Genomic DNA, 25,269 nt, shown 5'->3' on the forward strand with positions numbered 1-25,269 from the left:
ACATACCGATACTATCGTGTGCAGATTTTTCTGCTCGTTAGCCTAGGGTCACATTGAATCTTAAATTCTGGCGCAAAGCACCAACAAAAAAGGAAGCGTCTTAGTTAAAATAGTGTAATGAGTATTTTTCGAGCCGCAAAATGTCTGGTGATTTAGCTAATCTACTCAAAGGAAGCCGATCCAAAGTGGAGTTGGCCTGCAAAAAGGTGGAGGCCACGTTCCGGGATTTGACTGGAGGATCCTGTGATGCTTCCAATGCGCTGAGGTACGCGCTGAGTGTGCAGAACCACATTTGTATTGCCTTGCTGGATAATCTACAGAATGGGGATCTCTTTAGCGATATAGTTGGTATAATGCTGCCACACCTGGTTCCCTATGAAGAGAAGCCCAGTTTATGGGACTCGCACTTGGCCAGCTTGCGGTACATACATCATGGTTTGTGCCAGCAGGTAAGTTTACCTAAACATTCAAATTGGTACCTATTTTAAACCAATATTTTGTCCCCAGAGTCATCTCAAAGCCTGTATAAAGTTGTACAACCTTATACGCGGTCAACCCTGCCGCCTGCAAGGGGAATCGAACTTCAAAATCTATCTGGACATCCATTTGAAACACTTCAATGGCGTGCATTTGCGGCTGCAAGACCAAAATCTTCCTTTGGAGGCCTCAACTCAGCTGCGTTATGCCCTCGAATCCCTGGGCGAACTTTTTGAAGCCATGCGGCACAAGAAAATCACACAAATGGGAACACTTTTATCGCAACTTAACGAATCTTTGTTTGGCAAAAGAGGAAGGACATTCTTCAAGTCCCTTGCTCAGTTCCAGCTCTTGGAGAGTCTGAGCCAGATGCTTAAGCCCCTGCTGAAACTCCTGGCCAGCAGTGATCCATCGGAATTGGCTAACCAATTCCCTGAGTACCTAAGTCTCATCTTGGCCCTGGTGCAGATCGATATTCTGGGACCTCAGTCTAGCCAGCAAATGTCGCTGCAGCTGCTACGCATGTGCAAAGAGCTGTTTAGCCAGGAATCCAATCTAAACTATGCCCTGCAGCTGATCTACTACTATATCAAGTTGATCTTTGTCAAGGAGCCCGCCGCAGCCGACTTTAAACGCACCTACATGGATCTGTCGCGCAAGTTCCAGGTCTTCTTCGAGCACAAGGGCTCCGCCCATGCCAAGGAGCAATGGCTTACGGACCTACTGGTAGCCCTTCAATACCTCCAGGTGTTGATCCACCAGAGTTGCAGTAAATACGCCTCACCCTTCCAGTTCTTCTGGCAGCAAATGCAGGGCGAGGGCAGTGGCGAGGCCTATGCGGAGCACTTTAAGCTGCTCAAGAGCTGCGGTGCCTTGGCGGTAAATGTCACACGGAGTCCACTGGGCAGCAATTGCAAACACGAGGCCTGCAAGAGCTTGAGAAGGCACTGCATCATGGCCTATGGCCTGTGCGCTTTGGATGCCTACAATAACTGGCAGCCGACGCAGCAGCAAAAAGCAGATATGGTGGGTAATTAAACACGATTTCTGATCATCACATAATACCTACTTTTCCAGAGCATCCACAAACCACTGCTGGTAGTACTTAGATACACAATGGATCTGGCCACGACCATGAAGTGCCTGGGTCCCACCAGCGTGGAGATTGTCAAACTGGGACACCAGCTGTTAATTGCAGCACACCAGGTCTCTTGTTCGGAGCAGATGTCTCTGCTGGTGGAACTTCTGGAGCCACTGCAGAAGTTGCGGCCCCTGATTGCCGAAAAGGAGATGCAAGAAATACTGCGACGTCTCTACAAGGCCAGCTGCCATTGCCAAGATCCCCACATGACCAGTCGCCTGCAAGCCAGTTATTTGGCATCGCTAACGAATCCCAGCCGATTAAGAGCACACCTCTGTTTGCACTACCACAATCAGCTGAAGCTGGGCAAGGAGATACAGAAGTGCGTCTATGAGTGGCACGAGTCCACTCCACTGCCACATCCTCTTACTCCAGCCCAAAAGAAACAGCTCTACGATATGGATTTCTTCGTTGCGATGGATTACTTGAATGGTTCCTCAATGGCGCCCTTACAGTCGCTAGTCCGCTGTCGAAAGAGTGATTACCATCTGGTGCTCTTGGCCAGGCGTGTGCGAAGTGATCTCGCCATGCTGAAGCAGTGCCAGGAGTTGCGTTCGAAGCTGAAGCATAAGCGATCCCTCAGCCGCATGGAGCACTTGTCGCTGGGTCATGCCAATGTGGGCCTACTACTCGACGCAATGGAGGCTAAGAAAGCAAAGGTGGCCAACAAAGAGGTGAACGAGAGTTTTCTGGAAGAGCTGCTACTCAGGCAGAACCTAGCGCAGATTAACATTAAACGAGAGCAGCGGCTGGTTGAGCTGGCTAGTGAAGCCATCACGGCATTTGGCCACTTCTTTCACCAAGCCGATCAAGAGCCATTGGGTATTGAGGAGACCCCCATTGATTGGCAGGCCTTGATCGACGATGGAGTGGCTGCCGCCAATGGACTTTCGACAATGGGCTATCGAACCCAAGCGGACGATGCCTGGCTGCTGCTCTTAAGGATTGGACGTCTGCTGGAGGATCGTTTTACCTATCTTCGAGCACTAAATCATTTCCTCACCCAGAACGAAGTTCAGGCAAGACTGAAACTGAACCTTGCTGAGGAAGTGAAATGGGCGGAGGAGTTGCTGGATGATTTGTGGCCGCAACTGCACAATGGCAGGTTCTACAAGCGGGAGCAAACAATGGTGATGCTCTGTTTTTGTCACCTGGCCAGCTACTATGCTAGAAGGGATTGCCTGAGTCATGCCCAGCTGCTGCTACTACATGTGGAGCAGCTTCGCGCCGAGTTTCCTGAAAGATTGGGCAAGAACGATATCATCTTGATCACCATGCAAACAGTGCGTTTTAGACTTCGTTATCAGCAAAGAAAGCCTGGAATGCCCAGGATGATGATGCCCCTGCGACAGTTGGACACTTTGATGGACAATTTGCGAACTTTTGTCGGTCTATCCAGTTTGGATAACAACTCACTGATGTTGCTTCTCAATAATCTTGTGACAGAAAGCACCGAATGCTCGGCAAACAGATTAAGCGAACAAGTGCAGCTCTCGCACGTTGTACTCCGATCGAACCTAGAAACCGGTTTGGCCCTAAAAACCGTAGAGATATTCCTCTCCTGGCTGTGGACCAATCTGCAAATGGAAAACTTCGACAAGGCACAGTCCAAGCTGCGACTCATCGAACACTGTTTGGATATTAAACCCTTGGCTCGCAAGGAAACCTTGGCTCTGCCGGAGAAAAAATCAGTCAAAGATCCAGCTATTGTTGACCTGGCCAGCCACATGGACCTGCTGCAGCTGGTGGAGCCAATCAGGAAGCAGCAGCAGCTGAACGCTTACTCGCCAAAGCTGCCCAGCATGCGCTCGAGTAGTCCCAACTGTCAAATGAATTTGAATCATTACTTGAACTTGGACATAGCTCCTCCCAACATTCGGGAGAATTCGCAGCTTAAGTGCCTGTACTTTATAATGGGCTGTCTGCATGCACGTCTTAGCTTTCTTCAGAGGAACAGCGAACAGTTAGATGAGTTCTATGAAAGGGCGGCTCAATGGCTGCAGGAGAACGCAGAGACGAGTACTTCTTTGGGTTGCATGCTGCAGGTGCAGCAGCTCTATCATGTCAACTATCTGCGCTACAGGCGAAAGCATGTGGAGGCTATATCAACGGCTCAGATGGGTCTTAAAAGGCAAGGACTGCAAGCCGGCGACGTTAACTATGCCTGTAACTTTTTCGCCCAGCTCAAGACGGCACAACTGGAGCTTAAACCCATGGGTCAGGAAAAGACGCAGAACAAAGTACTACGACGTGCATTGGTTTTCAATCCTTCGCCAGAGGACAATAGCCGAAATGTGGCAGCAACAGCTTCGGCAGTCAAAGACAAGGCGACCAAAATCAACGAGTCCCACAAAAAAGCATCCAAATTCAAGATTTACGAGGAGCTTGAGCTTCGGCCACCAAGTGCGGCGGGCAGTAGTAGCGGAGGGGGAAGCGGCACCGAGAACACACCACCCGCCTCGGATCACGTGGATTTCAATTCCTGCCAGCTGATCGAGATAAGCGACGACGATGAATCACCACCGCCCTTGCTCACCAAGTCATCGAAATCGAAAGCCAAGGGGAGAGCAAAGACTAAAGCCACGACAGGCGTCTGTGAAGTAATCACATTGGACAACAGCTTGGATACAGCCTCTACGCCGAGTACAAGGTCCACCAGATCAAGGAGGCCACTTCAGCAACCCGAGGACAACCCAACGACAGCCAGCAAATCAAGGCGACCCAGGCGACAGGTGTCTGCATCGCAGCCCAAAGACACGGAGTCTACCAGCACACGCAGGCTCAACAGGCACTGATTAGCATTAGTTACAATTCTTATTTAAAAACTGATTTTCTATCCAAATATATGTTATCTAAGTGTTACAAGAAAGCTTCTGAACTAAATTTATTATTTTATCCTGTTAGCAAGGGCATTAGTGACGTTTTGCAGACGTCCTGACTCCAAAAGCCGCGTTGAATTCTCCTTCCATCGTTGTCATGATAGAAAACTCCCGCCCCTGACTTGCAGCCTCCTTCGAATTGGCCTTCATAGCGACTTCCTTTGGCTTTGGAACATTTGAAAAGAAAATTATATTTTTAGATTTTATTTTAAAAGTTCATTAGAAAACTAGAGAATATTTACCGAAAGGAGTGGGGTAAATATGTGTAAAAAAGGTAATTTTTTAGTTATCTTTTGCTGACAAAATAGTTAAAATCTAATCTTAAAACGCAATGGCCATGAGAGTATTCTATTCAATTTTTAAAGAAAAATATTAACTAATACAGCAATGGCAGCAATTACTCTATGTTGTAATCCGGTGCTCCTCATAATTAGGTCATCCCAAAACAAAAAATATAAATTGTATGGAAAATATTTTTAGTATTTTTGTAAACAGGTAAAACAATAAACTATTTAGCTCCGATAGACTTAAAATTTAGACCTTGAGATTATCATATTCGTTAAAGTCGAAAACAAAAAACGCTACTACGCTTAGAGAAATGTGAACAGAATTTTAAAATAAAATATCTGCTTAAGGGTAATTCCAAAACATTTCAACTTTACTTACCCGTAAAAAGTACTCCTTTTCCGTGCATTTGGTCATGTAGCCACTCGCCCACATAGACTCCTCCATCCGGCATCCAGAGGATGCCCTGACCACTCCGTTGGTCCGCCTCCCACTGGCCAAAGTACACGGATCCATCGGGGTAGAACTGCTTTCCCTCGCCACTTCGCTTATCCTGTTGCCACTGACCCACGTAGATGCGGAGTGTGCCACCATTTGGCTCCTTCCGACGCAGAGTTCCATAGCCATGCCGCTGCCCCAGGTGCCATTGACCCTCGTAGACCAAGCCACCGCTGGTCCGCTTCACTCCAAAGCCATGAGGCTGCATGCCCAGCCATTTGCCCTGGTACCTGGATCCACCGGGATACCTTTGACAGCGAACTCCGGAACTGTATCCGCGCGCAGGGAACGACATGTCTTCGATGACTGAAGCCAGTGGTGGCATGCGGTGGTGCCATGTGGTGTCTTGAGCGGACTTTTAGCCCCCTGCTGTGCGTGCGGTGTCACTTTTCTAATCAACCCCAAAGCCGCATGTCTTGCCACCATTTGCCTTCCTCCTCCAGCGACATCACGCAAACGTAAGGAGGCCAAAGACATCGCCTCGATAGAAAATCGTTTGTTCCGGTTAAATATATGTGGAAAAAATCGTTTAATCAGTCGTATAAATTACAAAGCTACTTGGCTTACATTCCAATGCATTGGTGGAAAAACGTCTACAATCCAGATTAAATAAGGCATACACATTTATGAAATTTTAATCCGTAATATCAAGATCTTTCATTTATAATTTGTATTATGTAAAATGTATGAAAATTATAATTCTCAATACGATTAAATCATCTTTTGTTTATAAAAAATATACGAAATTTTAGTCCGTAATACGAATTTGTCATTTTTGATTTATAATTTGATTCTTATAAAATGTTTGAACATTGTAGCTCGAAAAACGGATATCCTAACACTCGTTTCTATATTTCATATTATATAAAATTTTACAAGTTTTAAACAGTAATTGGTAAGCCTACAATCCAAATTATTCCTAGCAGCTTAAAGTTGTTCGGCACACATTGCTATAATTACTTTTATATTTATATATATCAAGTTTAAAAATAAAACTCCGACACCCATATATATATAGAAAAATCATTTAATCGTAAATTATATAATATAAATTACAGCGCGGTTTCGCTTACATAATTGGCCTAACATTAAATTAGGGGCTAAGACAATCGAGTTGTGTCCAAAAAAGTCTTAAACAATAAATACGGGAAGACTGCCAAGGATGGTTTCGAAAAAATACGGCATACAATTTAAGATACACGCAACTAATATAATATATATATATATAGATCGGATATGAGCTAATTATTGAGGAATATTCATCGTACATGATGGTCCAAAAAGTATTGCTTCGATTAGGGTCTTTTATCATTGTCTACATATTCGTGCCTAGTAATTGCCATACAAAAATAAAGAGCCACACGCAATACAGAATACAGTTCACGTGGTATATATAATAAAAATCTGCTGTTATCTGCATATCACAAAATTTGCATCAACTACAAATTTACACTATGTTTTTATTTTTCACTTAAATAATCTGAGGCTTGCCCTGAGCCGCTATGTCTTTTTCGGTTGATCCACATCTACGTGGATATCGTGCTAGACAATATCCCCGGAGGCGCCGTAGTTCATGCCATTGTTTCGGATGTTGTTATGATGCTCCAGGTGATCCTGCTCCATCTGCTCCTTGAGCATCTCCAGCTCCCGGATGCCCGAAATCGTCACCTCGTACTTGTGCGAGACGAGGGAGCGATAGAAGTGATAGGCGAAGGCCATGAAGATGATCATCACGGGGATGAGGACCACGCAGGCCGACCAAGCCGCCGGCGGACTGAGGTCGTAGAACTTCACCCAACACAGGATGGCGATCTCCAGGAGGAACAGTATCAGTCCCAGGAGTGTGGAGAAGGCCCACGCCGTCTCAATGTACCAGTGCAGGCGCTCGTGCGGCGATTCGTGCACCAGGGAAATACTGTGTAGGTTGCAGACCGTCTCGATGTTCGGCAGGATGCAGGTGCTGATCATCAGGGCCAGCATGTGCACCGCCACCAGGAGCGTGGTACAGATGGCAAAGGCTATCAGCATGCCCGGCGGCACCTTTGTGTCGTGATCCAGTTGCACCTCCACCATGGCCACCTTTTGTGGATAGATCGAAAAAAGAAATCAGTCATTAATGAGTCTTTGTTTTTGTATTAATTTAAAGGAAGTATCGAAACGATACCCCGGCATTGCCTCTTTTATTATTAGCCATTTCTCGTGAGAAACTTTTGGCAACCAAGCCAGATTGCTCTTATATTATATGCTCTGAATGGACTAATTTATCTGATCCGCCCCTAATCCCCTGCCTTCCGTTTGCCACTACATTTAAGGTGTACATGTGGAATGCATAACGAGTTGACGAACCACCAAAATAGACCAATAAATACCTCTTCACCTAGTTAAATTACCTAATTGAAAACTAAATAAAAATGTGCTTTAATAATCCTAATTAAATTGCCAATATTTCAGTCGTCAAGAGAAACATTAGAAATACAATTTATAAGAATAAATACCATTAATATTCTATTTAGTATCACTATCACTTTCTTTACTGAAATTGTAATCTTTTGTTAGTAATACTTTAATACTACTTTTAATATTTAAAATTATAATCAATATATGACAAGAATAAAATATAGCTTATATTTAAGACAACCATTCCTACTCTATGTATAATAGTTGTAAAGATTAAAATATATTTACTATTTCGTATTAATTTTAATAATCTACACTGAAATTGTACATTTTTAATCATATATGGTAGTTTTTACATTTAAAATTATATTTTATTATGTCATGTGTAGAATTCATATACAATAAGTGGGAATCTCGTATTAAACTATGATTACTTTTAGTATTACTATTACATCTGCACTAAGATTTTAATTTTTAAATAATAGTTCTAACATTAAAAATTAAATTCCATTATGTCGTGTGTAAAATTGACAACAATATGTGGGAACCTGTCATTGAATTCCTTTAAAAATGTTGGGAATTCAACTATACAATCGTTATGCATGTAATTTTTACCCTTCACTTATTCCATCTGTTAAGCTATTGTGTTTTCTGATTGGTAAAAGATCTTATTCCAAAATAGTCCAAGCTATCTCTCATTAATGGGTGAAAAACACACATGTGTAGCAAGCACCTAAGAGATCAACACAAAGCTAGTGGGAACAAAATCAAAACTATTTTGTTGGCCCTCAATTTGTCGCTGGCAGCATCGTAAATAATTATGTTGGAAAGGCATAGACGAAAGTACAGGCAGCTAATTAGTGAAACATATATATTTGTTATATATGAAAATTTCCTGTCATGATTGAAATTACTTGAATGTGACACCGCGAGTAAGGGAAGATTGCATTTCGTTGCACGATTCGCCATGTGGAACCTTTCGTTAATACTGCAATAATATTAGTTTTATGGATAGAGTATTCTGCATTCGCGATGGATATTAATCTTAATGCTGATCAACACAAATGCTATAACAAACTAAAAAGATTATGAGTTTTTCTGCCAGATTTTCTGACCCTGCATATTAAGTTGGCCCAATGTTTAATGAAACTAAGCACACTGACGGTCAATGATAAAGTACTAAAAACTAATGCCATCAAAAATTAAATTGTATTCTACGGAAAAGTAATGGCTAATTGATGACTAATTCCCAAAAACTCTTTATGGGTTCATTTTACGATATTGTAATGCCTTACTTAATGTTGCCTTTGACTCAAATCGCTTTTCCTGTCGAATGGCATTATTTTTAAGTACATTTGTATTCAGCTCTCTATAAGGTGATGTTTGATTACTAGATTGCGGAGCAAGTCTTAGAAATCTGATCAATTTTATTTGTTTTTTTTTTACATAAGTACAATGTACATATTAGAAAAATTTGACTGTCTCAGTCACATATTTAAACAAATTTTTACTAGTATTTAATTTATGAGGATTAGGACGAAATTCAAACGATTTCTTAACTATTATTTTAAATAATTGCGGTCTCTTCGTGATTTTAGGACCCTTAGTTGTAAAGTGAAAAAATTGAATGAGTAAATGCATTAAAATTTGACTATAAGAAGAGAAAGTACTCTAGTATTTTAATTCTGAATGTATTACCGAGTTATTACTTATTCGCGATATTTAAACTGACTAAACCTACGATTTTACCCTTAATTGTACAATTTGGTTAACTTAATAACCAGTATAATTTTACAATAAGTACCTATTTGAGCACTTTAGCTTCTAACGATTATAATTCTATTTTTATAATTTTATAAAGCCCAACCTACGATTTTACCCCTTATTGTAAAGTTGAATACGGAACACTCACCATGGCGAATCCGGAAAGCAGGGCGGACGTCTTGCTGGAGGCCTTTAGCTTGGCCCGACTCAGCTGTAGCTTCCGCCAGGACAGGTAGGTGGGCGAATGGAGATCCTCCCCAGACTGCGACATGCTGCTGCTGCCGGTGCGATGGTGTCCACGCGGCTGAAAGCGGTAGGATTGATTCTGTTGGTAGGTGCGCAACTGAAAGGGCGGTGGCGGCGGCGGCTGGTGGGCCGCAAATGGGTTCGATGAGGAGGCTATGGAGGCTAGTGGTGCGAGTGGTGCTAGTGGCGCTAGTGGTGCTACTGCTGAAGCTGTTGCCGCTAAAGCTGAAGCTGCTGCCGCTGAAGCCGCGAATGCTGGCGAGCAGTCACGCTGCGCAGTGAAGCGTCTCGCTTGCGGCGAATTCGAATTGAACTGGCTGTGATAGAGATGTCGCGACGATCCCACGAAATTGCCCGCTCTCAGATTGCCCAGATTGTGTGCGGGATGGTGGAGGGGCAGCTGGCTCTGGGACTGCTGGTGGCTGTGACTGAGGTTCGGATGCTGGCGCATATAGTCGCCGTAGTCGCTGCCGGTTGCCGCTGTAGCCGCCGCCGTATAGGCATCCACACTGGCCGCCAATCTGGCAGTGGCATGCAGAGCGCTCGCCAAGGCCGAAGGCTGTGGCTGTTGTGGCTGTTGTGGCTGATGTTGCTGCTGTTGCCGAATCCCCAAGCGGTTGTTCGGCTGCGGATGCACCTGGTAGCTTTGGTAGCGCCTCGATATCGGCAGCACATCCAATGTCTCACTGCTCGCCGTTCGCTCGGTGGACGACTCGAAGGAGCCCTGCTGGTGGCTCAGCATTAGGGTGCTCTGGCTCAAATTGGCCCGGGCATAACGCAAATTACTAGCCTCAGTGCTGGCCGGCAGCAAGTGCTCCTCCTCGTGTTCCTCCGCCGGCGGCGTTTGGGTCGCTTCCGGGTCCGCAGACTTCATGGTCCTCTGTCGACGTGGCGGCTTTAGAGGTATCTGCTCCTCTGGCTCGATTTCACCCTCTTCAAAAGGTGGCATGGGCTACAGCCTACACTTCAATCACTTAACTCTTGTGCTGCGAGATCAGATTTAGCTAGTTTCAGCTTTTTTTTTTCTTCCAAAAACTATTCATTAAAGCTTGTTCTTAGCTGTGTAGGCTCAGTTAATAATATTTAACTGTCCAAACGATTTTAAACTTGCCCAAGTAAACAGAACCATAAAGTAAAAAACTTAGTTTTGTTTCTTACAAGATCAGTGATAGGTATGTTCAAATTCACGATGTTAAATTATGATTATGACACTTTTCTTTATACCATTTCTTTTACAATTTACTTCATATTACAGCTAATTTATATTTCAGTTCTTAAGCTGTTTCACAAGATCAGAAGTGTAAATTTCTCTAGTTTCTTTACGGTGCTCCATAAAGTTGCCCGAACAGATCGGCTGATTTGCAATGTCTGTCGTATATTAATAAATAAAAATATTCCATCAGGTCATAAAGGTCTCATGTTGGTTATCGACAACGCCCTGCCTCAATTATGAGGCACTTTGTTAGAACGTTTCAATTTGCTGTTCACTGCACTTGATTCGCAGTGGTTATATTATTCATTTCTTAACTGCTTGAACCTCAGTTATTTGGATTTATTGCTTTTCGTGAACTTTTCTCCCTGTTCTGTGGCCTCAGGAATATTAATTTTATTGAGAACCTTTTACGGATTTCGGTTCTTTGGAATATGTTAATGTTATTACTCTTGATCTCGGCGACTTTTTGTCTGAATTTGAATTATAAACATTCCTCTAGATTATTCTCTATAATCTCTGTTCAGTGGGTGAATCACATTCAATATCTTGCGGTTGCCTGCAAACTCGATTCACTGTACTTGGATTTTGGAGTAATCTCAGTTCTAGAGTTCGTTTGCCACTTGTCACTGTAATCTCGTTGTTTTTCCGCTATTTTTTCGAGGGACTTATTTCATTAGGTTCCGTTTCACTTGGTTGATTTTGAAATGCTTCCCATTGATGATGATGATGCTGAATGATTTTCGCTGGCTGTTGCTGTTATTGTTTTTATTTTTTGTGCACATGACAATTGATCAACAATTACCCACATAGGCTAACACACACGCACGCTGAAAATTTCTCGCATCTCTCTATTCGCCGCACTCTCTCTACATCTTTTGTGTGCGTTAAAATATTTACTTTTTATTTATAAACACACACTTTATGGGCCTTATAAAATGTAAAATACATGTGTTAATAAAACAGTTTTTAGCAGGCACTTGTTGCTGTTGCCGACTATTTTGTATGTGGCCAAGGCCAGTAGTTGTACTTTAAAGACAGCTAGAAAAAGTAGCGAATAACAGCAAAAAATCACGGATGCTGTCGACGGCGACACTTCCGCAAAATAGAACAAAAAATGGCACGCAAGAAACCAACCAGCGAATCGAAAGGAAATTCTTGCCCATCCGCCACAACAACTTTAATTCAGGTGCGCCGCGGTGCACATTTAATTCGATTTCATTTCTGCGTCCGCGAATGAGTCTCACTTTTCGCTTTTCGCGCTTCTTGTTCCTTCGGCGATGGCAAGTTAACAACTAACTGAACTGATACGGCTCTGCCAGCAGAGCGGCAAACTGAGCGGTAAGCACTGGCGGTACGACGGCGGTATAGCAGCGGCACAGCGGTAGCTGAGCGGCAGCGACGACGTGTATTCAAATTCGACAATCGATTTGAACGGTGCGGCCTGCGATGACACAAAAAACAACAACAGCTACAATAATGGCAATCGAACTATGACAGTACAACCTCTAAAAAGCGAACAGCAAGGGCAATTCGAATTGAAAGAACTACGGATCACAGAGAAGTAGGAAGACAATATAAAATTTGGTTAGATAATTTGGTTAAACTGAACTACCTTGAAGAGCACAAAACAAATAGAAATTGGAAAATTGATTAGAAAAAATTCAAATATAATATAAACAGTTTTTTTTTTAATAATTGGCAATAAGATTACAGAAAATTTGTTGTGCTGCAAACACATATAAAGAAAAAAAAAGCTATTTAAAAAGGCTTTTTTAAATTAATATTATTTGAATAGTAGTATTTTTTAATTTATTCATTCAATACAGAAGTTAAATTAAGAAAACCACAGTATTTACACATCTTAGTTTTGTTAGCTGGTTAAAAAAATGTTCTACGACTAAATACATTTTAGTATACCACTGAATACATTTTAGTAAAGTGATTCCACGGGCAAAAGTTTGTTAGAAGGAAGTGGCACTGTACAAAAGCCATTTGAATGAAAGCGTTTAAAGAGAGAGTGGGTGAGAAATAAAAACGGAAAGAGAACTAGCTGCCAGACAGGTGAAGAATCAAAAGAGGCGAGACACCAAAACTACAGGAAAACAAACAGTAACTAGGGGGTGGTGAAAGGGGGTCGTTAAAGAAGGTGGGCGGGGCTGAGAGGGGGCGGCGTCTGCTGCTGCTTTTGGCAATCGATCAGCGATCATCGACTGATGAATGGGGAAGACAATTCGAGTGATTAAACACACGCACATACGACACACAATGGCAATAGCGAAAAGGCCATGAACTTAAACTAGTGATTCAAGATTCAATCAACAGGCCGAAAAAACCACTTGAACCATTGGGGACATAGTACTCGGCATCTTTCAAAATCATATCGTAGGTCAATATTCTCAGCAAAAAATGTGTGGAAGGTGGGATCTTGAATTTTTGACACTGTTTTGATAATTTTCAATGCAGTCATTTTTTGTTTTGGCATATTTAAGTTCAAAAGTTTATGGTTTTTAGTTAGCAACGACTGATTAATATAATTGAGCTAGTTCCTTATGATTGGTTCAATGCTTTTAAATTGATTCATCATATGTTTACTCTTTATAAAGAAGAAAACATAATACACACGATAAAAATCGCATAGTATTCATACAAAACCATTCAAAAGCAATATTTTTAAAAGAATTATACTGTTTCGTCAATTACCATTATAACCATACAGATCAAGCCATTAAAACCCAGTTTAGAGTAAGGGTTATAATGATGACAACTTCTCTGCACTTTCTTTGCGATCGTGCCGAATTTAAAGTGCTCTCGATGAACTTGAGTTTATGGAAGGTACTGGTGTACACCATGAACCCTTCTTCCTCGGAATTGTGAGCCTGGTGTGCCACGCCGTATACAAAATCGCCACAAAATAGTGGACTGCCCAAGTCCAGTTGACACATGTTGCCCCTGCCCGTATAACTTCCCATGCAGAGGCAGCCTTCGCAGTTCGCCTTGCAATCAGGAGACTCCTGGGTTGTCAATAGAAGGAGATCGTTAGAGTAGGGTCCATTCTAGAGGGCAGGACAAACGATTACCTCAGGAGTGTTATCTTAGTTCCTTCCACTCACAAAGTATATCCTGCCCCATCCGAGAGTCCTGCATAACCACGTGGTGTTCATCTTCTGCGTGGGCAGCTTCATGGCACCCCTTTGGCCAATAATGGGGCGCTCCAGCTTCAGCAGAGCCAATTTGGAGCAGTCTCCATCGCCGACCTTGTCAAACACCACCTGCTCCACGCCAAAAATATTCTTTTCCGCCGGCCTCTTCAATCGCCTGCGCGTGAAGAGCACCACCCTCAGGTTTTTCCGGGTGCTGGCCTTGCTTGGAGTACTCGCTGGCAAGGTGCTCACACAGCAGCCGGAGGTCAGGACCCAACGGGCGGACAGGATGGAGCCGGCACAGAAGTGGTTGTCGCCCCAATGGCGAATATGCTTGCGCGTCCGTATGGACACCACATTCAGGTGGTGTTTGCCAGTTAAGTAAAGGCTCCTTTCCATCGGCTGGGCGAAAACCATTGTTAGGAGCATAAGGAGGAGGAAGCACTGCATTGCCAGTGCCACAGAATGAGTCATGTCGACAGGGAGTAGTGTGTATCAATGTTTTCCACCTTCAAAATTGGCAAAGTAGTCAGATGTGACTAGGTTTCTTTAGTATATTCAATAAAAAAAACATTTGCTGAGCTTCCAACACAAGTCAAGAAAAATAAAGTGGTTCGATTTTTAAGATTTTGTATCAAAATCAATATAACCCCGAAATCTATTAATCAAATGCCTTTACAAGCGAAGCAGGTTTTTAAAAATTATTACCAACAAAAATTGAACAATACATAAATGAGTCAAGAGCATGTGCCCGTAATTTTAACTTTCTAATTTGGAATCATTTTAGCATTAAAGTTTTTTACTCTACAAAATACAAAATGGAAGCAATTATTTGCTTAAGCTTTATGGCGCAAACAAACCGAATATTTCAACAGACTTTTGTGACGGTTTAAGCTACTTTTTATAGAAAACATATGGTAAATGCAGAGAATAAAGGAATTAACAACAAAACCCTTATAAAATAAAAGAAAATGTGGAAAATACAAAATTTGTTAAAATATCGAATCCAATTAAAAAAAATTTTAAAGATACTTCCCAGTTAAATTCAGCAGACCATAGCCAATTCGAACATGTTGATACAACAGAGCTAATCAAGAACGAAAGTGCCTCCTTTTTTTCGACTTACACAATTACAAATCTGGTTAATGTTAATAATAACTTGAGCTGTCAAATACAACCAGTTCGTTTGGGCCTTTCCACAACAGCCGCCTTACTTCCTCCAGAGTAAACAAAATGTAACCACTTAAAAAATGTGAATATAAATAAGGCCCAAAGATAAAGCAGAATGAAAACGGAAGGTGCCAGCTGGCGGTTGGTATTTAATTTTTCCCTTTGGGGTCGCCGGCAAAATTTGTATGCAAACACACACCTGGATTTCTGAGACGCCGACCAATTTCTTTAGCACTCGTGGGTGGGTGCGTGTTTTTATTATCGCCGGTAAAAAAAAAGAGCAAATATAGCAGAACCGATAAGCGAACTGCACAACTCTTGGAGCCAATTAGACGCCAGGCTTCTACGACATTTCCATGACCATTTACAATTTCATTGTCAGTGTGCTGTTCGCCAAAAACACTGTTCAATAATTCAGCAGGTTCTCCAGGTAACTCAGTCATAAAATATACCTGTGTTCGATATGTGCGTCGTGTGTTTTTTCGAATGTCTGTGCGATCTTGTTCGACTTGAAACGTAGGCCTTGTTTGTTTGTCAGATTTCGTGGGTCGATTGAACGGGCGCATTCAGCAGGGGATTGCGAATTTAGATATGAAATATGTGATTTATGATGGGACTACAAGACTAGCGATGAGATTTATTTACTACCGTTTTTTTTTTTGGAAAAACAAATGTTGAGTAAGTAAACACAGTTATGAATCACAATCTGAGTTTCAAAATGTTTAACTTTTTTTTCAGTTTTCCCTGACAACAGAAAAAACGTAGCCGTTTTATTTAACGATTTTTTTTTGCTACTTTAGCAAATTTGCTAATTGCCAAGCTAACTGAATAAATAACATTTCGGGCTTGGACAAAAATTGTCACAAGAGTTGTACAACAAATACGTTTATGTTTGCAGTTCATATTGTTTTTAGACACCTAAATATAGCTTCAGCTAAATTATGTAGAATGTACAAATTAAATCTGGCAGCCCACTCAACAATTGTCATTGTTCTTTCTTCGCTTTATTTTGATTTAGTTTGGATTGGGAAACTTACTAATTGAAATCAAATAAAAGAAAATAAAATAGCACCAACACATTTATAGTGTCAATAAATGCTATGTTAAAGATGTTGACTGCCAGAATTAAAAACCCAATAATTCATAGATGAAACTTATCAATGTTACTTTTTAATTCGTACTCATCCAAGAATATAGTTTACTGTTTTGAGTGAAAATGTTTTATGATCATAAACTGAAGATTACCTAACTAGTATGTTTTGTAAGTTATTTAAAAACATCCCGTAAAGCCTGTTCGATTAATCATTCTTTTTTTGAAAGAGAAACCCCGTGATCGATCACCAAATCACAGCTTAAATCAAGCAATGCTGAATGCGCCCATTTCCAGCGCGCGTGAGAGAGAGTGAGAACGAGAGAGAGTTGCGAAAGAGTAGCTTCCATAGCATCATTGGGGGCGGGGAGAGAGAAGGCAGAAAGATCTTGGATTGATTTGTTATTGACTTACCTTCGCCTGGTTCTGCGACGAGTGAGGGGGCGGGGGCGGCGGGAACTGCAGCAGCGAGTTGCTGATGCTGGTACGCTGAATACCGCCGCTGTTGTTGCTGTTGCTGCCGCTTCCAGTGGGACTGTTGTTGTGATGCTGGTGAGAATGTGGCTGCAGCGGGAACTGCTGGTGGAACTGATGGCCGGTGGCCACGGAAGTTGCCGCTGCAACGGCGGCGGCCACAACGTGCTGGAAGTGGTGCTGCTGATGGTTTCCAGTGGTCGTAATCACTGCTGAATTCCTCGCTGCCCTTGGAATCGACGACGAGGCGATCGGTGACTTCGATGGCGTCTCTAGGCCGCCAGCATTGGCCGTGGTCCACACAGACATTTTGGCCAAGTTGCGATTTCGCCAGCGAATTTAAGTACGTCTGCCATTGTGCACGAAAATATAAGCAAATAAAGGAACAACGGTTAACTTAGCAGCGCACAGGTGCAAATTAAGTACGATCGGCGAGGTTTGAAATTAAACTAAACAGAAAAACAAATTAATTCAACAACATTTTGTTGCTTTACTTTGCCCAGGCCAAAAAAAATGCCTAACGCGTTTCGCCAAGTTATCGATCAATCGATTAGTCTTAGTGGTGGCAGCTCAACCGTCAGCTGTGCTAGTTTAAAAATAAAAAAAGGCGCGCTATGATAAAAAGTTTGAATTTTGTATGTATTTAGGGTTTCATTTTAGTGATTGCTATTTGCTATTTACTATTTGCCAAAAATTTGAGGCAGGCCAATTAATCAAACGCCCACCAAGACATTCGCATTAATAAAATTGTTAGCAGTGCTTGACACACATTTAATTTGTCGATTGCTACCTTTTGGTCTTTTTTCCTATCTGTTTCTGCCTTTCTTTTTCTTACTGTTTTGGTTTGCTAATTTCTTTTCGCATTCTTCCGGCGTGGGGGCAACTTATTTAATGCACATTGCATCTGTCTTATGTGGTTGTTTTTGTTGTATGCCTTGAACTTGCAAATTTCCAATGAGTGCAAGGAGTGCCGAATGATTCTCGCATAACTGTGCTATTCACCCTATCTCTTTCTACTTGCTAATATTCACACCCACACTTTCGCAAGTGTTCGGCTTTCATCGATTTCCTTTCTTCTTTCCTTCTTTGCCATTGCTTTGCTTTTTCTTTGCTTTGTTTGGGAATTAATTTACATCCCATCGATAGATAAAGCAAGTCATGTGCCGATGAACAGAACCCTAGAACCATTACCGTTATCTATTGGATATGCCCAAAGCGCGAGCACTCACGTATTTGCATAGCAACAGTAGTGATCAAAATAATATGATCTAAGACTTAGAACTTATACAAAGCTATTTTATATCGCTCGTATAATAACCACGATATACTAAAATCATTTAAAGGTCTTATAGTAATTAATCGATATAACAAACATATACATTTTTGTAAATGCATAGTGAGCTGCATGGCAACATTGTGGTCAAAGTCGAAAAACATATAGACCTTGGGATACAACTTTAAAAACATAAAACGGTTACTTTGTTTTTAATATTTGTATTAATTGAAAATTAAATACTATTTAATATATAATTATGTATATTTGTCAAATTATTGTTTTCGCACTTACTTATATTTTCTACATTTTGCAGAACTTATAATATAAAATATATTTTATTTCTCTTGCAGAACTACAATCTATTTGTACACCCATTGCTGTATGCGGACGTATTAGAATTTCCTTGTGGGCCGTGCGTCGCCTTCAAGGTGTTACAAATGTGCGCAAATGCCATTATCGGTTATCAGGCAGGCGGCTATAGAATATTTGTTTGGCAACCTAAATAAACGGGTCAGGGGGTTCGAGCCCAATAACTATAATAATTTTGCATGCCCTGCTCCCGTGGCTGGCACTACTTGGACTTGGATCGTGAATGTAAACAATTGCTGGCAATTGAAATCAATAAGCGATCCGAGTGCCGCAGACTTTGTAATCCCTTCTGGGTATTTTTTCAATTCCCAGCTCAGCTCGATATGCTCTTAATTGTTTCTTTTGCTTGGGGCAGGCGACATAAGATTGCCAAGTCATTGGCTATTAATAAAAACTTCTCTCAGAAATCGACTTTCGATAAGAAAAAAAATAACAAACAATGCAAACACCATGAATGTGTGTCTGTGGGTATATGTAAATATGTACTTATATCGCAAATGAATTTGTTCAACTACAGCATATGTACATAAACAATCAGCCCATTTGACAGTGACGCAGATTTCTAATTTCGGATTCAAGTTGGAGAAACAGCGAATTCCTAAAAGCTAATTCAAACACTTGAAACTCTCGAAATCTTATTTAGCTTATCGTAAAAAAATCTCGGTTGACACCTAATGTTTAAAACCCTCATGTTTTAATGCATAGTAATTATTTAACACTTAAAAGCTCATTTTTAATGAAACCCTCTCAGTAAGGTACGACCTGAAACAAAGTCCGTTTAATTAATTAGTGGTTCTACAATTGAAATGGAAACTTTTGATTTCTTCTGAAACTCTATTGAGAAGACTCAAAACTGGAAAGCTTAAAAATGTTAAAATTAGTTGTTCTATATTGTTTTGCTTTGTAAATAAACTTCCACTGAGCAATTGATTTCCGTTGAACCATAATCTTTGCATCTCTTATGCAAATTTGGGAAGGATCCGCCCCATTTACGAACCAAAAATAGCCCCCTAAACTTTAAGACCTCCAAATTAACATAAAATATCATCTTTAATTCATACTCAAAAAGAGTTTACAATAGTTGACAAAAATAATAATAAATGGATTGGTACAATAATACAGAATACACAGCTAAGTACGCGGCACTTTTAAGGACTAATGGACAAGACAAGACGATCACAGGAGTCACGGGTCACAGGTCACAGGTCACAGATCACCGAAAACCCCGCTTGGCAACAATTAACGTTACGATAATGTCCTCTGTTTGGCTGACTATATTTATTTATGGAGTATTGGCCTTATTGTATGGTGGGCTTGATGGAACCCATGGAGTTCTTGCGATGGTGATTGACCTCGAATCGCTTCATGATGCTGGCTACAATGGACGAGGGCGGCATGTCGGGATTTCCGGTTAGACCCCTATAGCCCAGAACACTGGAGTCGGCCAGGGATCGGGCCAAAGTCAGTCTTTGCACAAAGGCATCGGTATCGATTCCAGGTACTTGGGAGGGTTTCAGGAATCTCCTTGGAATACGGGACAGCATGTCCTCGGAGCTGAGTGGTCCGAAGCCCAGGTTGATGAGTATGGCCTCGGGATCGGGTTTGCGGGCCTCCAGCAGACTATCCACACTGGAGTATCGACTCGAGTCGGATTGCACGGACACGGAGCTATCTCGTAGGAGTAAACTACTAAAACGCTGTTGTCTCTGCGCCTGTGGACTCATTTCGGGGGCTGTGCTGGAGGATTCGAAGGACTCCTCGTGGCGCAGGCAGCGGGAACTTGTAGCGGAGGCTATGTGACGCAGGGGCAGGGCAACAATATTCTCCACATCCTCCGGATCGGCATTCTCCTCCAAATCAGCCGCATATTCCATGTCATCGGTGTCCACCGTAGACTGTTGCCGCTGGAGTTTTCTGCGCCGGCGCAGCGGTTTGTTGGGCGGAAAGTGGGCGCTGGGCAGGTGATCACTGCTCCCAGCCAGCTGTTCGACCTTGACCACCTTCCCACCTTCTCCCCCACCTCGAAATTACTACAACTGTGCGATCGCTCCATAGCTATGTATGTATATGGCTAAGATATATATAATATATAGTGTCTAAGTGACTTTTCTGTGGTCACGGCTGCTCGAATTACAAGCCAAAGTCGTCGACTCGTGCGATCTCGCTTCAAGCTCAGCCTTTGCACATATTTGGTAATGGCCAGAATCAGGGCCTTTTATTTCGAATGCGTGTGTGTGTGGAGTGTGGTTCAATAGCAAAAGCGAAAACAATTTGTGTTATTTGTTATTTGGTTAATTTGTTGTTGTTCTATACGCTTTTTGTGGAAACGTGTTTTTCTATATTCCGCGCGTTTCTTCGCGTATTTTCAGCCGTATTTGTGTGTTTGCCTGTTTTTTGTTTTTTGTTTATTTATTTGCGCTCAACGCGGAGATGCGGAGTGTTAATCAGCCGGAGAGCTGGAGCTTCTGACCCCGGATTTGGAACGATCGAGTGTTTTCCCGATCGCTTGACATTGATATTGGTTATGGTTATGGGAAGTGTAACTGTTCTCTGGACCAGCTTTGTTTGCTTGATTTCTATATTTATTCACGTCTTGAGTACACGATTGGGGTAATTTACAGAGCTCGAGTTGGTTGCAGTTCGAGTTAAGAATTATTAAATATTTTCAATATTGTTTCAGCTTTCTCTTCACGCTTTGCTGGGCGTCCGTTTCGCAGCGAGTGATCTTCAAAACTGAAACTGAAATCACAAGCCCCAAACGAAACGCCCCAAGCACGATCGGAGCTTTTACGCCGGTGAAAAAGAGAAAGAACGAAAAGGAGAGAGAGAGAGAGAGAGAGAGAGAGACAGGTACACTGGAAAAAAATTTCATAGATAGAGAAAACTACCAAAAGTTTAAGGTGCAAAATCAGGGTTAAATCACATTATGCTTTATAAAACAGATATAATACTTTTCATATAAATGAAATTATTTTTATATTAAATTATATATGCATTGTATTTAACATTTTGATTATATACCTATGTTATTAAAACATGAAATTCAAAATATTGGAGTTCAACAGCCATTTATTTTTTTTAATATTCCAATTTTTTACCAGTGTATAAATCAGGGGACAGAGAGGGGCTGAGAAAATCAGAGAGTGAAAGAGAAACAATTTAGCGATCGGTCTGAGCTGGAATTACTTTGCGCAACGCCAATCTATTAAGAAATTTTGATTCTCCACTCCAGCCATAATAATTACCCCACTTCCCCACGCAATCTTCGGGGAAAAACCTTCGTGCGCTTTCGTTCGTATCACTTCGATAAAAAAGTATATAATACTTTAGTATTATTGGCACGTTCTGGGGCTCTGGGAGTGATTTTATTCCGTTTATCGAGCCTTTCGTATTGCTCTTATTTGCTTAATGAAATACTTTTTACGGCATAAGCCCCGTCCATTGTTAAACAATTTGGGCATCGTAAAGATCTGTCTTTATCTAATTGTTGCAGGAAGATTTCGGGTTAATTGTAAAAGTGGATCAGGCTTTACGATCGCTTTTGATCTTCGCCCTGGTTGTTTAAATTGGTGCCACTCTCGTTGAGTTTCACATGCAGATGATGCGGAAGAGTCACGCAAACGGAAAACACAAACAGGGGAAATTGTTTAAACCAGTTAATAAGTGGCGCGGGAAAAGCTTGCCAATCAAAAGCTTTTGGCCAAAACAGCTGAGGCTGCGGGTTAGCTTTAACCGATTCACTGCAAATCTATCTCTGTCTGGAGGTGTGTGTGCATTTCTTTTTCTGCACTGCGAGAATGTAAAAAAGATTTGTGCTTGTCACGTCAATCTAAAATAAGATAATTTGGTACTGAAATAGGATGATTATTTTAAGAATGAGATTTATCTGTTTGCATTTTGAAAGAAAACAGTCAGTACAGAAAACCAAGATTGGTGAAGAAGAAATATGTAACATATTATAATATAATAATAACATGTAAAAATAATAATGAAAAACTGTTAAATTTAGATAGTACAAATATTTATTCTAATATTTAAAACGATATCATACAAATTATTATTTCCCAATTTTTTTTTTTTCGAAGTTCATGTTTTGACAGTAGAACTTGTTTTTTTATTTACTTTTAAAAAATGTGAAATTTTTTGTTTGGCCTTATATTGTTAAAGAAAATGCGTATACTAAAAGCTTTCTAATTTCGGTGCACCTTTTCCCCTTTTCAACCTCAGCTTCAGACGATTGTAATTCATACTTGACACGTTCTGGCCACTGACTTTACTGAGCTGCGTAATTGGATCCCGAGATCAGTGAAAACAGTGGCAGGCAACCTATAGCCCCCGACTAAAGGTTCTGCCAACAGTTTTGCCCAGACTGACAGTACTCGCACTCAGAGCATGCATAAATTGTGTGCCCGTGGCAAATTTACCCAGTTCCTCAAAAATTGACTTAGGCTATCAAGGCCAGACGATGGGGAAGAGCCATAAGTCTGCGGCCCGCGAACATCATAGAACAAATATTTTAATGAAGCCAAAGTAACTTTGTTAAATTCAATAAAAGGTGAGCGAGAGGGGATGTCATAATCACGATGTGCAATTAACTCTCGACCGATGCCGAATGCTTGTCAGCAATCATCAATAGAGTAACTAATATCTAATGAATGTGCCAATATGATCGTAGACGATCGGAGTGGGAGGTTTCGGATTGAAGTTCGAATCTGACTAGGAAACGGGAAATACCAATGGCGTCTTTGTGCTTGATTAACACGATCAGCATGATATGGCAGGTTATTTAGATAAGAGAATGGGTAAAGTTTTCAACACAGATCCTGGGATTAACAAATAATTTTACTTAATTGAAAAGCAAAAAAAAATTACTCAATTTTCCCAGAAAATCTAGATTTTGTGAGTTGTGCAAGCGATTTGAAGCACGAATGGTAAGCGAACCCAATTCGAATAACAGTAATTACAATGACACAATGATGGCGTGCCTAGGGTTAACCTGTGATTCAACAGGGCATACACTGAGAATTTTATTTTATTAGTAAATTTATTTAATAGAAAAGAAGTAAGCAAAAAAGTGTTTTCTATTTTTTTTATGTTTAAACTTTATAAGGGTAATGGTTGTGTATTAAGCCCTTAACTATTCTTTGAAATATGACTAAATTGAACATATTGATTAAGTTTTTTTGTATTATAATTTACAGTCATGGTTTTTTTGACCAGTGCAGTGACCCTGATCTGATAGAATCCAAAAACCGTTAGGTCCGATTCTGTCAATGGCTCGCGCGCCCTTTTCAATTGATAGTAATTGGCATCAAATAAATGTTATTCGACGCTTGTAATGTATACAAGCGAAAGTGTAAATTGCAATTGAAATTTCAGCATTGTCAAGTAGTTTGAGTGCAACTTGGAATTGCAAATGATCGACAGGAGAAGGGAAGTTTAAAATGGGAATGGATATGGGAATGGGAATCCAGAAAATGGGAGCTGCTCACCTGTGTGTTCTGCTTGTCGAATCACACTACTTTATTTTTGCTGAATTTTAAGGCGTTACGAAACAAGTTTATTTTTTCTAGGTTTTTAAGCACGTGTTTGGGTTGGCGACTTTTCCGGCTTCCAGCTAATGCACTTTCTATGCCATCACATCACAAAATTTACAGTCAAACTTCCAATAAAGGAAAAAACATCTGTCACAGACAAACAATTTTATTAATAATCATTAAAGTCATTATAGAAGCTTGTCAGTTTGAATATTAACAAACACTTTTTTACAAAAGTTACTTTAAAAATAAAGTAACCATAATTATCATCTGTTAACACTTTTCAATATTAAACCGAAACCCCTTTATTGCCTAACGAAATACAGAAATTGTTACATTCTTTTATATAAAAGCTTAGCTTAAGTTATTCGAGCAGAAATGTCGGTATTTTATAGAAATAATGTTTAGGATGAAGATCGTGTTTTTACTTTGTTATCTTCATTATTTTTATGACTCATAGAAGAGACTATTGATTAAAGAAGTTTGACTGTACTCTTGAAAGGGCTTACATTATGTAGCAGAAGCCCACAACCGGCTCGAATCGTTTTGAAAATTTAACTGAGGGCGATGGTGAATGGTTTTCCACTAGACGTCTGGTTGTCACTCTGAGATCTGTTTATGGTGCAGGTTTTCTTCGCAGCGCGTCTCGTTATCTGCGGATCACCCGCGAGCTCTTTCTTTTTTATCTTGTCACTGATTATAATTATTTTAGTGTAGTCAACTGTCGGCCAAATATTTGCACATTGTTTGTTGTGCAAATGAGATGCTTTAGACCCACGAACAAACAGTTACAATGCTTAGAAATATGCAAAAAAAAAAAAGAATACGAAACGCGAAGCGGAAAAAAATTAATACAAGAATATCTCGAATCACAACAAAAAAATAAGAGAGAAACTAGAAAAGAAAACCGCGAAACACAACAGAAAATAAAATTACAAGATAAATACGGCAGCGACGAACGCACACGTTCGCTTTTCTGCGAGCGCTCCGAATGAATGAAAAGTGCGCTGGCATCGCAAAGATAAATAAATATCTATGCCGCTGCCGAAAAGCGACGTCGACGTCGGCAGCGGCGGCATTGCACATTTTATTGTTGCGCCAACTTATTTTGCCGTTAGATTCCGTGGGTTTTGAAAGACCAAACAGCCGGGTTTTCAGATAGTTTTGTAAAATCTCTGATATTGCGAACAATATTACAGATATCTACATGGCTAACCAGCGATCTTCATGTATTTTACATCGATATCTACAGATACATGTAGAATAACATATTCCTGGGAGCTTTTTATACAGGTAAAAATTTGTACCCAATT

At 41.0% G+C, this 25,269-nt stretch overlaps 5 protein-coding genes across 11 annotated transcripts; 1 reads left to right on the forward strand and 4 right to left on the reverse strand.

Moving 5' to 3' along the window:
- Nucleotides 1–65: 65 nt before the first annotated feature.
- LOC128254339 (protein three rows) lies at nt 66–4,521 on the forward strand. Of its 2 annotated transcripts, XM_052983376.1 has the most exons (3): nt 66–449; nt 508–1,503; nt 1,555–4,521. In XM_052983376.1, the coding sequence occupies exons 1-3, from the start codon at nt 141–143 to the stop codon at nt 4,411–4,413; spliced, it is 4,164 nt and encodes a 1,387-aa protein (XP_052839336.1). In that variant the 5' UTR covers nt 66–140; the 3' UTR covers nt 4,414–4,521. The 2 variants fall into 2 exon arrangements, with proteins under 2 accessions (XP_052839336.1, XP_052839337.1); XM_052983377.1 differs by lacking the exon at nt 66–449 and having other exon boundaries at nt 1,306–1,503; nt 1,557–4,521.
- LOC128254343 (MORN repeat-containing protein 3) lies at nt 4,414–5,993 on the reverse strand. Of its 2 annotated transcripts, none has more exons than XM_052983386.1 (2): nt 5,164–5,992; nt 4,414–4,662 (listed from the first exon to the last, which is right to left on the reverse strand). In XM_052983386.1, the coding sequence occupies exons 1-2, from the start codon at nt 5,603–5,605 to the stop codon at nt 4,511–4,513; spliced, it is 594 nt and encodes a 197-aa protein (XP_052839346.1). In that variant the 5' UTR covers nt 5,606–5,992; the 3' UTR covers nt 4,414–4,510. The 2 variants fall into 2 exon arrangements, with proteins under 2 accessions (XP_052839346.1, XP_052839347.1); XM_052983387.1 differs by having other exon boundaries at nt 4,542–4,656; nt 5,160–5,993.
- A 296-nt stretch (nt 5,994–6,289) lies between these two features.
- LOC128254340 (calcium release-activated calcium channel protein 1) lies at nt 6,290–24,785 on the reverse strand. Of its 4 annotated transcripts, none has more exons than XM_052983381.1 (4): nt 24,466–24,785; nt 16,715–17,123; nt 9,590–9,745; nt 6,290–7,359 (listed from the first exon to the last, which is right to left on the reverse strand). In XM_052983381.1, the coding sequence occupies exons 2-4, from the start codon at nt 17,081–17,083 to the stop codon at nt 6,823–6,825; spliced, it is 1,062 nt and encodes a 353-aa protein (XP_052839341.1). In that variant the 5' UTR covers nt 17,084–17,123; nt 24,466–24,785; the 3' UTR covers nt 6,290–6,822. The 4 variants fall into 4 exon arrangements, with proteins under 4 accessions (XP_052839341.1, XP_052839342.1, XP_052839339.1 ...); XM_052983382.1 differs by lacking the exon at nt 24,466–24,785 and adding an exon at nt 23,912–24,051; XM_052983379.1 differs by lacking the exon at nt 24,466–24,785 and having other exon boundaries at nt 16,715–17,293.
- On the reverse strand, nt 12,688–16,706 carry LOC128254341 (snake venom serine protease KN11). Of its 2 annotated transcripts, none has more exons than XM_052983383.1 (2): nt 14,011–16,706; nt 12,688–13,953 (listed from the first exon to the last, which is right to left on the reverse strand). In XM_052983383.1, exons 1-2 carry the CDS (start codon nt 14,512–14,514, stop codon nt 13,618–13,620), a joined length of 840 nt encoding a protein of 279 aa, XP_052839343.1. In that variant the 5' UTR covers nt 14,515–16,706; the 3' UTR covers nt 12,688–13,617. The 2 variants fall into 2 exon arrangements, with proteins under 2 accessions (XP_052839343.1, XP_052839344.1); XM_052983384.1 differs by having other exon boundaries at nt 13,774–13,911; nt 13,978–16,706.
- Nucleotides 19,451–21,158, reverse strand: LOC128254342 (uncharacterized). Its single transcript, XM_052983385.1, is given in 2 exon segments — nt 19,451–20,437; nt 20,440–21,158. Coding segments are annotated over 2 exon segments (753 nt in total). The 5' UTR covers nt 20,473–21,158; the 3' UTR covers nt 19,451–19,717.
- Nucleotides 24,786–25,269: the final 484 nt, after the last annotated feature.

Source organism: Drosophila gunungcola (genome assembly GCF_025200985.1).
Source record: "Drosophila gunungcola strain Sukarami chromosome 2R unlocalized genomic scaffold, Dgunungcola_SK_2 000004F, whole genome shotgun sequence".
Lineage (NCBI taxonomy): Eukaryota > Metazoa > Arthropoda > Insecta > Diptera > Drosophilidae > Drosophila > Drosophila gunungcola.